Here is a 13,578-nt window from a genome sequence, read left to right as displayed (position 1 = left end):
CAACGTGAATCGCAGCCAGCAAGCGTGAGTGTGCTGCAATGAGGCTACGCAGCGCTTTGGCGTCTTGGTGTCTCGATAACGGCGCGCGTTGCGGCACTATCAATAAGTTTCAGGGGTCTTACAGATTGACATGACTGTCATTGAGCGCCTTCCCCTTTCGGTCCTACCCCGGCTCAGATCTCCGCATCTCGTGGCTAGCCCTTGGCGTTGACGCACGCGGCGGCTGCCACGGTTGCCCGAGCCGCCTTGCAATTGGACAGCACTAACACAACACCAAAATGTTCGACGACTACACCTCGCCCGACAAGGACGGCAACCTTTTGTCTGTCATTCTGGGCGTTGTTGTCACGTTGTCAACGCTGTTCACTGCGCTGCTGTTGACGCTGCCCAGTCAGTATGATCCGTACAAGGATAAGCCGCTTCGGTTTGTGGGCGAGGATGGAAAGGAGATCAAAATGAAGATGAAAGATGGGAAAGAGCCGATGCAGTGGAAGCAGGGCCGCTCGGTACAGGTGGTGGTATTGGGAGACATCGGACGGTCGCCACGCATGCAATACCACGCTCTCAGCATCGCCAAACATGGTGGGAAAGTGTTTCTCATCGGCTATCAAGGTTAGTAAGAACCATCTTCCAGATGCAGCAAGCGGCTAAACCCACGAAGAGTCCGACATTCTTCCTGAGATCGTCTCAAATCCTCTAATTGAGATCATTCCACTGTCACCAGCGCCAAGCCTTCTGCGTTCGAGCAGCAAACTTCTCTTTCCAATTCTGGCACCTCTCAAAGTCCTTTGGCAGATATGGTCGTTGTATCGCGCGCTTAGTTACCGCTCTAAGCCCGCAAGATGGACACTCGTGCAAAACCCACCTTCGATACCAACTCTTGCTGTAGCAAGCCTGGTATGCTTCTTGCGACGTACTCATCTAGTCATCGACTGGCATAACTTCGGGTACACCATTCTGGCTATGAAACTTGGCGACAACCACCCTCTTGTGAAGATCTCTGAGAAGTACGAGAAGATCTTTGCAAAGGCGGCATCGCATCATTTCACGGTGACTAACGCGATGGCCCGCGTGCTCAAAAACGACTACGGCGTCACAGCAGAAGCACTGCACGATCGCCCAGCATCTATCTTCCAGCCGATTGAACAACGAGATCGGGAGAAGTTTCTCGCACGACTACCGGAAACAGCAGAGTACGCCTCAGATCTTTCTGCGACTTCGAAGACGCCATGGAAACTCATTGTCAGCGCCACGTCCTGGACTGCCGACGAGGACTTCTCGCTTCTCCTCGACGCTCTCGTAGCTTATTCTGCAGAGTGTACATCTAAGACCTATCTGCCAAAGATTCTTGCTATTATCACTGGAAAAGGCCCTCAGAAGGAGTATTACCTTTCGAAGATCAGGGAGCTCAATCAGCAGAAGAAGCTCTTGAACGTCGTTATCAAAACAGCATGGCTCACACATTCCGATTACGCGCTTCTACTCGCGTCCGCTGATCTAGGAGTCTCTCTGCACACATCATCTTCCGGTGTCGACCTGCCAATGAAAGTGGTCGACATGTTTGGTGCAGGCCTACCAGTTGTGGGCTGGGGAAAGTTCGAAGCCTGGCCTGAGCTCGTCAAGCAGGGTGTAAATGGACTTGGCTTCCAAAGCTCTGAAGAGCTCGCCTTACATCTGGCTACTTTCTTCGGCAACGATACAAGGCTGAGAGAGACGCTGAAGGAGGGCGCACTCAAGGAGAGCGAACATCGGTGGGATGAAGAATGGAATGGTGTAGGCGGGAAGCTGTTCAAGCTCACATAACGGAGGAGTGCTCCTGTGATTGTAAGAGATATATGACAGCACATGAATAGACTACGTTGAACGCCGATAAACTGAAACCTTTCCAATACCCAAGCTCCCGTACCCCGCCCTGAAAAGTACATCCAGAAGCGTAGACCACCAACAGAGCTGGTATGAATCAACTCAATCAAAAACCACACCAGAGTAGCCACCGTCCCCGTTCATGCATTCACGCGTCGCCCCGATGAATTGTGTATCAGCGCTTGGATCGTTCGGAAGCAGCACTGTGTGTACCTCATCCTTACCGTCATCGCATTGACGAGCCAGTTCCAGGCTTGGTGATGAGTCTTCATCGCTTTCGGTTGATGCGGTGCTGCTTTCATCATTATCCTGCACTGAAGCAGCAATACCATCAACAGCCGCCTCATTCTCATCCGCAATACCCATCCCACCCCGCCAGCTCTCAGCTAGCTCCCTATCCTGTGCATTCAGATCCGTAGCGTCAAGCTCCTCGGCCAAGGAACGCGGCGACGGCACCGAATTGTAACGAACGACTGAAGGTGTCAAAACCTCAGTAGAATTCGCCTCCCACCAAACAATCTCCTCTTGAAAGTGGGTTACAACACCCTTGTATCGTGCACGAGGACTTTGCAACCGGCACCACGTTTTCTCGAACTCTTTCCAAAGCGCAGCTTGCTTGATTCTTTCGCCAGTACCGGCCCATAGCCCAATTGCTCTTTCTCCACATGCGTGATCTTGGACTTTTTTCTCGTACTCGGTGACGAGATTCTTCATCTCTTGATCGCATGCCAACATCGCTTGGAATAGGTACTCGTGTTCTAGATTTCCGTACATAACACTGTGGTACTGGTATTGCCGCTGTATGTCTTCGTGCAGGGTTGTGGTTAGATCTTCGATCATCTTGAAATGTTGTAGCGTGCGGGTGTGCAGTTGCTGAGGGGAGTTTGCATGTATCTCTCCCATTTTGTTTCGTTGGTTGGTGAGACTGGATGGTTGGGAACCCGGTGAATGGTGACGAAGTATGTGTTTTGTGTGTATTGACGAGCGTGATCACAGCTGGGCTCTCTTATGATTAAGCTATAGAGACTTAGTATGTTGGAATGTGTGTGTCTGAGGAGATTTTGGTGAAGCAAGAGAAGACCACGAAACTCTTGTGTATCAAGAAATTGCAAGAATATTCAACTTCGCTACCAAGTTAAAGCGACCATATAACCATGGATACATTTCAAAGGTTTGCTTCTTGTTTGACCAATGTGCCTTGAGCTGAAAGAAACCAGGACCATGACTTAGTTTAGTTGTCCAGAGAAACTCCTATGGTACAGATGCACATCGGGCCAATGGAGTTGACGTTGTTGGTAGGAGACCTACCCAACTCCTGGTATACCAATGTCGCGCATGACCAACTTGTGTTTTTGTGTGTGCGCTCTACTGTAGCGGTCGTAGCATGAGGCTACCGACCAAAGATCCACGCTCTTACTTTTCTACCCTTCGCACCTGTCGCTTAACCCGACTACAGCATCAACTTGTCCTCCAGCCTTACCCGTTGAGCACGTGAATGTGGATACGTAAGGCCTCTATGTCTGTGACACACTAAGTAGCCCACTCGATTGCAACAGCCATCGCAAAGCTCAGAAGCACGGCCACGAACATTGTTGCCGGAAACATCCAATAGAAGATAGGAAAAGGCAGGTGTATCATGGGTAGGTCTAAGCATGGCGTGCGAACACAAGAGGAACGGAGATCTGCTAGAAGCCGGGAGAAGCGGTGAAGTGCATGAAGACGATGTGGATGAACGTTATCGTGGTGTTTCGTTGGTCTGCAGGGTCGGCCCTTCCTTTCCCGGCGTGTCCGCGCCACCCTAGACCCTGTTTTATCCCCTATCGCTATATTTGGGCGCGTACTCGCCAGCACACGCGCAATCAGCCAAAACGTCACTTCACATTCCTTTCTTCGACTTTCTAACAAACTTCTATTCTCTCTTTGAGTGTCTATTGCGCGTTGATCAAACGAACATTTCTGCTCGAAATCTGGATTTACACACCGCGACTCTTGTGCGACTCTCCCAAACAATTGATCGCGGTTTCTCAACAACTTGCGCGACATGCTACTCCGATAACCCGAAACCGATACGATCTGCAGTCGCCCCATCTGGAACTGTTTACTGCAACTACAATTGAACAAGGATGGACCGGATCGAAGAAAAATGGAAAGCTTTTGAGGAGAATCATCCTAAGATACGCACGCTCGTTGAGACCGTGAAGCCCTACATCCCGCCGGTCAACTTCATCACGCTCCACTATGCCTACTTCATCAGTGTCACCCTATTGGGTACAATTATATTCTGGGGCGCGTCAAACCCATCAAAGAGCATTGGATGGTGGGATAGCTGGTTTATGTGCATGAGCGCCATGACCGCGTCTGGACTCAACTCTGTGAACGTCAGCCAGCTCACTACGTTCCAACAGGTGGAATTAGCCGTACTGATGATGATGGGAAGTCAGGTACTGGTCAGCTACTTCACCGTTGCTTTCAGGAAACACATCTTCGAGAAGAGGTTCGAGGATATTGTCGAAGCTGAAAAAGAGAGGCGAAATGCGCGGAAGGGCGAGGTCGGGGCTGTGGTAGGAATGACGGGAGCTATGTTTGGGCTGCCGATTATGGGGTCGTTTGGGGAGAACAAGAAGGGAAGTAGACCGACAGCAGAATCCAAGGTGGCCACGCCGCTGGAAACATGCGTTGAGGATATGCCACCCAGTACACCAATCCAGGAAAACCAAGCGCAAACCGGATTATCGCCCATTTCACCTGGTGCAAGAGAAAGGACCCTGGCTCAGCATGTCGGTTTTCTGGATCCCATACGAGAACGCGTCTCCCATGAAAGACCGATGTCAGCAAATACAACAGGACATTCGATCTATAACGTGCAGAGTCACCAGAGCATGTCGAAACGTCGCCGCTCACTGGCCGAAGAGTATGGAGTAGGCGATGGCTTTAACGTGAAGACCTTCGTCAACGAGCAAAAGCGCAACATCGGCCGCAACGGGCAGTTCTTCAACCTATCTTCAGATCAGCGAGAGTACCTGGGTGGTGTCGAGTACCGCGCATTGAAGTTCCTCTCCATGTTCGTACCGGCATACTTTATACTCTGGCAGTTCTTCGGCGGAATCGCACTAGGCGCCTACATGTCCGTCTACGAAAGGGAAGCTTGCGCTGTTAATGCGCAGAACCCTTGGTGGGCCGGCATCTTTCTCGCTATTTCTGCGTACAGTAACGCCGGCTTTACGCTACTGGACGCAGGCTTTATACCCTTCCAGTCGTCATACTACGTCCTCGTCATCGTAACGATATTGTCGCTCGCCGGACCAGCAGCCTTTCCTGTCTTTGTACGCTTCCTCATCTGGAGCATGTCCACACTTCTCGATCTCTTCTCCAAAGACAAAGAGTATGGCGTATGGAAAGAAGGCTTTGATTTTATTCTCAAGTTTCCACGTCGTGTGTATACCAGCATGTTTCCCGCGCGGGACACCTGGATATTCATCGCAACATTCGGCTCTTTTGTCACAATAGACTGGATCTTGATTCTGATTCTCAGTATTGGGAACCCGACGCTGGAAGTCATACCACTTGGGCAGCGCATCTTCATCTCACTCTTCGAAGGCTTCTCCATTCCAACTGGAGGCTACGCTATCGTCTCGCCCTCGGGAATGTACTTTGACGTACAGGTTCTGTGGCTCGTTGTCTTCTACACCGCGGCGTACCCTCACATCATCACTATGCGCAAGACCAATGTGTACGAAGAACGGTCACTGGGTATATACGAGGGCGACGAGGCTGAGCCAGAGCAACTGCACTCAGCATCCAGTTCGCTCTTCGATGTCGATGCCGCGATGCCTTCTCTGACCACCGCTGTATCACAGTCCGAGAAGACGTCTCTGGCGCCTATCAAGTCTCTCGGCAAAGTCGGCCGTCGCGGCACTGCCTTTGTAGGCCGTCAGCTTCAGCACCGTATGACAGCCTTCCAGGGTGTCGGTGTCGCCAATGTACCCGCAGCACCTGCACCCTTGAAGCGAGCAGTGACTATGGACTTCAACCGAATGTCAATCCATTCTCTTGAATCGCACCCAGCGACCCGACCTCCTTCTCTCATAAGCCAGCAAGTCCGGGGCCAACTATCGCACGATGTATGGTGGATAGCCTTTGCGCTCTTCCTCATCGCGATCATCGAAACGCACCATTCTATCGAAGACCCGCGTACATACAGCGTGTTTACCATATTGTTTGAGATTGTGAGCGGATACACAACTATTGGGATTAGTATCGGGTTGCCGGATCAATCCTACAGTTTCAGTGGTGGCATGTACACGGGAAGCAAGATTGTCATGATCTTGGTTATGTTGAGGGGTAGGCACAGGGGTCTGCCTGTTGCGCTTGATCGCGCTGTCAGATTGCCAGGGAAGAAGCTGGCGGAGATGGAGGAGGAGGATGCGGAGATCAGAAGCATGTTTTCTCAGTGAGCGAATGCGATTTAGCGATTAGCAATTTCTTTGAGCGTAGTTGATAGGTCAACAAAAGCGATGGATGCAATTGTGGAATCAGTCATAGATGCTGGACAATATTTCTGAGACATTAAATTTCATTGAAGTCGTTAAACCGATCGACTACCCAAAGCAGCAGCAACTTCCACCTGATAAATTACCTTCACACCACCCATAATCCGTACTACCAAGCTTTGCAGCGACCATATCTACAAGACAAGTCCAACAGCCGCGAGCAAACCGCTCAATCCCAAAGCCGCAGAAGCCATGTTGGCGGGTGCAGCATTGCCCGGGCCATCGCCGTTTCCGGATCCAGCAGCACCCGTACCCGAAGGACCGTTACCATTACCAGGACCGCCAGAACCAGAAGCACCCGTCGCTGAAGCGGTGTTAGACGGCATACCAGAAGGACGCGAAGCAGTTCCCGACATCATGGTAGTCATGGGACCGGGACCGCTGGGAGAAGCGTTCGAAGCGTTCGGAGCGGCAGACGTACCGGAAGCAGAAGCCGGGGGCGCTGTAGAAGCTGCGGATGGGTTGTAGGATGTGGTGCTGAAGGAGCATTCGCGGACGATGTCGTTTACGTCTGTGTAAGTGTTAGTATGGGGGTTGAGATGGGAGGTGTTGGTAGGGAGAGGAGGTCAAGGCGTACCATTGTCCATCTCTCCGCCGTTCTGCATGATGCATGCTGCGCAAAGGGGGACGGCAGTATTTGCGTTTTGGCCGTTGCAGATGCATTGGCGCTCGGCCATGTCGTCGTCTACAATGTGAAGTTAGTATATGGGTGTTCACTGGCTTGAACTAGACTCGTTTATCAAGGAAAACTTACTGGTGCTGTTGTCACAGTCGCGTGTCAGCCTGGTGACTGAATCGCAAACCTGGCGGCACTGCTGGGGGACATCGTCGCGGTCAACGTCCTGAGCAAGACCGATGGCCGAAAGGGCAAAGACAATGGCGAGCTTCTGGAAATGCATTGCTGTGGTAGGTGTCGGTAGTTGTAATCTCAAACGAGAGTCTTAGAGTGTTGTTGTGTTGTTGTTGGGTAGTGAATGCTGTGGATTGCGTTGGTGATGCCCTTCATCGTGGGAAGTCTGAGGGAACTATATACCAGCGGAAACTGCTCGTGTGCCTACTTTCCCTTCCCAGACAGCCTTGCTTGCGCATCCAATCAAACGTTGCTGTTCCTAGCACAGACGCAGGCTTGACATCACACCGGGGGGATTACGTCTGACAGCAGACTCCGCCCTGCGCCCCAGCCAACATCGGGCCGTTGTCGGTTATCACGGGTGGAGGTTTACCATGGGGTAGATGGGGATCAAGGCCTTGTCGCCAGACGTCCAAGCATGGAGTTAGATGGCGTGCCAAGCCTCCGTCACTTCCTAGATGCTTGGCGGGTGAGGTTATTGGGCTGCTTGTCCAGGACGATCGTCTTGTGTCGCACGCAGCACTGCCTGCCGCGACGCGACAGCTCTGCGAACAGCACACACGCCTACGCGTAGCCAAGTCTTCAAGAGAAAGTTACAAGAAACGTCTAAAAAAAGCAGGATACACCACATGGCTTCGGTAATAGTGGGTCTTGGCAGCCATCAACGTGAGAATGCGGAGAACTTGTGGGTTGCAGTTAAGTGATCAATGCAATACTATTGCATGAGGTCACGGTGAAGTGGATCGAGTCAGGCCTGCTCGTCAACTAAGGAAATCCTCCCCGCTTCACCTGCCCGTCGAAGCCTTCGAGCCTGATTCGATCAGGCTTTTACCAAGCTCTGCGGATGTTCCTGCCAAGTGTGAGCCAAGTGAATAATACACATGTTCCATGCCCGCACCGCCATCGATTACGTGGTGGGCAGTCGCACGTCGTGTGAGGCTGTAAAGGCGGTATGACTTGGTTTCTATCTTTGCAGGAAACTTGCATCGACGTCGCATGTCAACCAAGGAAAAAGCTGAACAGGCCTGCAGCCTACATTAACATGGAAGCGTACAAAATAGGTGACCTAGCGCGGATGTAGGCTCTAGGCCTGTTCAGTCTTTTTATTGTATGAGGTGGTCGCATGGGAATACGGTGGCCAGGGAATAGCAAGAAGAGTGAATGTTATTACCGAAATACAATAATCTAGATGGTATCTTGATGCGCCGCCATGCTACATGCTATGTGAATTGGACAGAAGTGTCAAACTTCATTTCAGACGGTCAGTACAACGCCAAACTCCCATGACAGTTGCCTCGAAGGGACTATTCAGATATAGTCCTGATGTTGTGCGCCGGTGCGACGCGCTATGCTGCAGAGCTTTGCAGAAAGCTACGGGCGGATGATCAACACCGGCGGTGGGTATGAGTCGTGGCTGTGCGCATGGGAGTCATGCTCACTTACGAAGAAGCTCGTTTCTCATGAGTCTCAAAGTCTACACTGAAGATGTACACTCTGCTGTATTCGACATCGACACATCATCGAACACAGCAAGGTAAACATCTCCAAGGTGTGAGGGTACAACTCATAAAGAACGAACTTCTTCGTATGGGAGAGCCTTTGGTGACCACCTGTGTAGGAGACGAAAGCCGAATATCGGAATTGTGCGGACAGCTCGGGACTTCACGAAGCGATGTCGGGTGCTTTGCCGCCGCTGGGCGTAATAGGCCGCGACCCTGACACGAAGCCTCGTGATCCCTTTCTAGGCGCTGACTGGACAGGTATGCGCATGGCATCCTCTGGCTTAAGCTCTCCGGTAAGCCACTGACCCATATGCGTTTGCCATCTCCTGAGATCCTCGGCTTTCGTTGCTTCTCTTAGCCTTCTATGTCGTACCAGTCTCTCGGCAACCTGTTGAAGAACAATCTTAGGAGGTCGATATTCAGTCAGGCCTCCTGGACTGGCGATATTGTCTCTCTCAAGATATGCTCTTGTCGCATCCTCCATAATTGAAAGGGTTTTACCACCAGGCACTTCTCTCCTTTCGTTTGTTTGGGGGTTCGTCCATGGTCCCTTCACCCAATTGTCGAGTGGTAGGCCTTCAAGTCCTTTATCGACATTTAGGCGCTTATACCATCGATGCTCTCCTTTGGCTATTGTTCGCATCATCTTATGACGGTCTTCGCCCTCGGTATATTTGATCAAGACATTCTTGAAGACAGCCAACTTCTCGCTCCACTTCTGCAGTGCCTTAACTTTGCCCAACGGACCAGGCCAAACTGCCGCGAATCCGTCGTTCGAGGTATCTGGTCGTCCTGTTCCGATCGAAAGCAACAGTCCTGGCTCTGTGTCGTCGCCCTTTAGCGAGGCGTGTTCACTATAGGCTGCGTAGGAGGGGTTGTTTTCGCGAATTCCTCCATCTTTGAAGCTCATTCGCTTTTTGTTCTTGCCACTGCCAATTTCGGCCGTGAGCATCTCGAAGTAGAAAGGAGCTGCCGAAGTGGCCCGCGTTACCTGCCATATCTTCAACTTGTCGGCACCGGCGTTGTAAGACGTGACCCAAGGTGGAGCGATATCGGGGTCGTATTGATGGTTGTATGAGCGGAGGAGGTAGGCTTCGTCGATTTGGCCGGAGTGGGTGGCTGTGAGGCAAATTGATTGACATATCCGCTCTGTTGGCTTGCCTCTGACCGAAGGCGCACCACCACTTGACCACGTAGTCGAGCTCTGTAAGGAGCCCACCCCTGACTCATTCAATAGCACTCTTGCTGATGTATCCTCTTCCTCCAGAATCCATGGATGCCAGTCGTCTCCTGTGCATTTATCATGCTCCTTACAGTACTGCTTCACAATGTCTCGCACGGCCTTCTCCAACGGCTCGTGGTGGTATTTGGTAGCAAGTGGCAGCACGCTCCTCTTGTGCCCAAAAAGCTCATGTCCTACTCTGCGGTATAGTTCGAGACACTGTGGTACGCTCATTCGTAATCTAGCCAGCATAACGGATATGAGGCCACCCGTGCTGGTTCCGTACATGTAGTCGAAATAATGGCATGGCAGTAGCGCGTTTTCGTCGAATTCGATTCGTTCGCTGCCTTCTACGGGGCCTTCGTCTGCTTGTATTCGGCGTTCGGCTTCGGCGATTTCGTGCATGAGGCGTTGGATGATCAGGAGGCTCGAGTAGCCGCGAATGCCACCCCCATCTATCGATCATGTTAGTATCTGCTCGGAGTTCCAACAAATGCCATAACTGCCTCCAGATTCGACTATACATATTCAAGCAGTCGTAGCGTTGCGCGCATTCGTCGCGCGACCACCCTATTCAAGGAAAACGCCGAGCACCCGAAGAGCCTACATTGACGTTGGGTCGCCTACTTTGCAGTTTCTTAAGCTGATGTAGGCTCCAGGGTGTTCGGCTTTTTCCTTGTATGAGGTGTCCTCGCGAAAAGGCCCTTCAGGCTCGAGCGCGAAAGACGGAGAAGGTGCTACGCCTGCTGGACCCTTCCCCACATTGATAGCGAACCAACTTGACGTACCTAGCGTGAGTATCAAATCCTCCCAGCAATTCTCTTTGGCAACGTTCATCTTCCAGGTTTCTCCAGTCTTGTCCTGCTGGGTCGCACTGGTACCCGTCGTCCTTATACTCAGCGGCCTCGAGGCCGGCTCGGGGGGTTGCAACATGACGGCGCGCGCGCTTGCTGTGTTCACGATGACGCCAACCCAGGTAAAAACTAATCACCGTGGAGTCTACGTCGACGTTGGGTCACCTACTTTGCAAGTTTTTAGCTTGATGTAGTCTGCAGACCTGTTTAGCCTTTTTCTTCGATGGTGGTTTGGGACCTACGTAGGTATGGTATGGAGCCTTGCACAAATCGCGCACTGATGATCAGGCTGTGGACGTAAGGATGTAACGGATCGACGCAGGATAGAGTGGATATACATAAGACTGCGGAGAGCCTCCTGACAGCTCTGGCGCGTTCCTGCCTGCCGCAAAGAGCGCGACGGTCTGCTGCAGGCTGGTGGATGGGTGGGTCCCGAGGTCGCGGGAGTGGCTGACTCTGCGCCTAGACGAATTAGGAGACCGGATTCGCGACCGAGCCACTGCTAAGCCTTTGGGGTCCAATAAAGCGCTGGGGCTTGTTTCTGATGGCGTTGTAACCCTTGAGGTTTGTTATGACGGAGTGATCAGGGGAATGATAAGTTTGTGTGACGGTAAATAGAGCGACGAGATCCGCCGGTCCTCCCGCAATCCTACCCAGAGTTTGGGATCGCGACAACTAGAGTATAACTAGAGTATAACTTTGCTGGTATCCGAACGGTTTGCTGTGCAGGCATGCAGTTTCGCGTTGTTGCCTACACCGAGCTGAAATCTAGGGCGGTGTACGAGTAGGCGGAAAGGCATTGCTCCAAGCTGCAGTCCTCCTCGAGCAAACCCGAGCCTCCAGGGGTATGAAACGGAATCCAGAATGATGCTCCCTTGTGATACTGGTGATGGGCGAACGACTCTGTCGGACGGTGTAGTAAGAGCGAAGAACGTCCGAAAGAGTCACCTGAATGGCGTTCTGGGGTCACAGTGTCGCAGGTGATGTGCATATTGTGTGCTTGCTAGTTCACGCAAGTTCGCCGTTGAGAAGTCCTATGGCGATGTGTCATATGTAGAGCAGTAGAATATTCTGGGTCAAATGGTCGATTTGAATTTGAGTGAGCATTTGGTTGGGCATAGTCCCGGCATACTAGAAGGGTTCGTTTCTTGGTTCGTAGCAGGTTCTGCCGCTGGCCGACCGAGTTTCTCCTCACGAGACAACGGCTCTTGTCTCATGCTGTGCGAGACGGAAGAACGCCGAAAACCCGAGGCGTGATTGACGTACTTTGCTTGTGTATAGCTCTTGCCTCGGGAAGGATTCACTGCTTAGCACCAGGCCAATCACGGCAGTCCACAGCACAGCCGCATCGTGAACCAATCAGCGAGTGATTCGGCCGAGCCCGACATCATCTTAGCACAGCCACGGGGCGCGGCAGGTCCGTGTGCTACGCCCGCCCAACGCTCTCTTGCGACCCAGGCCATCACCCCACCGGCTCTTGCTCTCGATTTCCACTCACACGACTGACCACTGCCTTCGCCTATACAAGCACCTTCCACCAGTTTGTAGGACCGCAAACATTTCTCAAGCGAGACAAGCACCCACTCTCGACACCCAACCTTCACCGTCCACCACCATCACCGCCTACGGCAGCCCGATTCTCGCCTATAGAGACGTCTCAGCCTCACCCTATCCGGAACCGAACCGAAGGAATGTTACAGGAAAGCATGACGTTCAAGTCGGAGTCGACGTCTGGCACCACGTCCAGTAAGGCGAGTAGCCTGTTCGACCTGGACCAGAACGGCGACAAATCTATCCTCGTGTACAAGTATCGCTCGGGCGCAAAGGGCCTAGAGGTCAAGACTGAGCGTGATCTTTGCACTGAACTCGACCAAGGTAAGTCCTCTGTAGTCCGGTGGTGTGACTCCAACTAAAGGCAGCACCTAGATCCGTCATTACCCTTCATACGCGTCACAAAGAAGCCTATACCGCGCGGCAACAGTCGGCTCGACATACTCAACGAAGACCTACTCGCCCCGTCGGAACGCGAAAAGTACGCAGAGAAGCCTACGCTCAAGGCTTCCGTCGCAAATGTGGGACTGCCCACGCTCGCCAAGTGGAAACACATGATATTGGGCAGCTACGACGACCTCTACATCGTCTCGCGCTCGCATACAGTGTCGCCTGAGGCAAGCAAAAACAACAGTCCAGAGTCAAGTCAGCACGTCAGCTCGTGGCCTCGAGAAGCGTTGCACAGTGACGAGGCCTAAGTGCGTCGCAGGACTGAGCTGGATGCTGTTGGAAGAGGCGGCTGAGCGATGAACGTCTTGCATCTCTTGTGTCTACAGTGACGCTCAGCCTTCACACGAACGCACGCTCGCTACACGACTATACGTTTCCTTCCTATCATTACGCGATACCCAACGAGCTCGGCGCTGGATGGAGTTTACATTGTTTTGATTTCCTTTGGTCCTTTGTTTTCTGTCGTTGTAGAACAGCAACGAGTGTGATGCACATCTCCGAGTTGGTAGCGTGTAGCTCTTAATAAGTCGAACGTTACCCTTAGCTGCTATCTTAATATATATGGGACTAAACAGTGAATATTCAAGCCACCCCTATGTAATGAGTGCTTTTCAGCGCCGAGGAATGAACCGCTGCAAGGGTAGGTTGTCGAGAAACCAACGTCGTCACACGTTTGATTCGCTTCTGGCGCATATGCCTGTCAAAGTTCGCAGGAGCGACCTGACCCAACAGGGAA

The 13,578-nt window shown here is 52.1% G+C and overlaps 5 protein-coding genes across 5 annotated transcripts; 3 read left to right on the top strand and 2 right to left on the bottom strand.

The window, feature by feature from the left end:
- Positions 1-278: 278 nt before the first annotated feature.
- Positions 279-1,803, top strand: J4E93_003349 (uncharacterized protein; the record flags this gene model as incomplete). The annotated part of the gene is made up of 2 exons (XM_049341288.1): positions 279-612; positions 662-1,803. The coding sequence occupies 2 exons, from the start codon at positions 279-281 to the stop codon at positions 1,801-1,803; spliced, it is 1,476 nt and encodes a 491-aa protein (XP_049202170.1).
- Positions 1,804-3,986: 2,183 nt separating this feature from the next.
- Positions 3,987-6,317, top strand: J4E93_003348 (uncharacterized protein; the record flags this gene model as incomplete). Its single annotated transcript, XM_049341287.1, has 1 exon — positions 3,987-6,317. One exon carries the CDS (start codon positions 3,987-3,989, stop codon positions 6,315-6,317), a length of 2,331 nt encoding a protein of 776 aa, XP_049202169.1.
- A 230-nt stretch (positions 6,318-6,547) lies between these two features.
- On the bottom strand, positions 6,548-7,312 carry J4E93_003347 (uncharacterized protein; the record flags this gene model as incomplete). Its single annotated transcript, XM_049341286.1, has 4 exons — positions 6,548-6,717; positions 6,835-6,924; positions 6,991-7,098; positions 7,168-7,312. The coding sequence occupies 4 exons, from the start codon at positions 7,310-7,312 to the stop codon at positions 6,548-6,550; spliced, it is 513 nt and encodes a 170-aa protein (XP_049202168.1).
- Positions 7,313-8,925: 1,613 nt separating this feature from the next.
- J4E93_003346 (uncharacterized protein) lies at positions 8,926-10,920 on the bottom strand (the record flags this gene model as incomplete). Its single annotated transcript, XM_049341285.1, has 2 exons — positions 8,926-10,442; positions 10,776-10,920. The coding sequence occupies 2 exons, from the start codon at positions 10,918-10,920 to the stop codon at positions 8,926-8,928; spliced, it is 1,662 nt and encodes a 553-aa protein (XP_049202167.1).
- Positions 10,921-12,547: 1,627 nt separating this feature from the next.
- Positions 12,548-13,090, top strand: J4E93_003345 (uncharacterized protein; the record flags this gene model as incomplete). The annotated part of the gene is made up of 2 exons (XM_049341284.1): positions 12,548-12,716; positions 12,768-13,090. The coding sequence occupies 2 exons, from the start codon at positions 12,548-12,550 to the stop codon at positions 13,088-13,090; spliced, it is 492 nt and encodes a 163-aa protein (XP_049202166.1).
- Positions 13,091-13,578: the final 488 nt, after the last annotated feature.

This window comes from Alternaria ventricosa, assembly GCF_023758065.1.
Source record: "Alternaria ventricosa strain BMP 2768 chromosome Unknown scaffold_4, whole genome shotgun sequence".
NCBI classification, from domain to species: Eukaryota; Fungi; Ascomycota; class Dothideomycetes; order Pleosporales; family Pleosporaceae; genus Alternaria; species Alternaria ventricosa.
The sequence above is the reverse complement of the archived record's forward strand: the minus strand, read 5'-3'. Positions and strand labels throughout refer to the sequence as shown.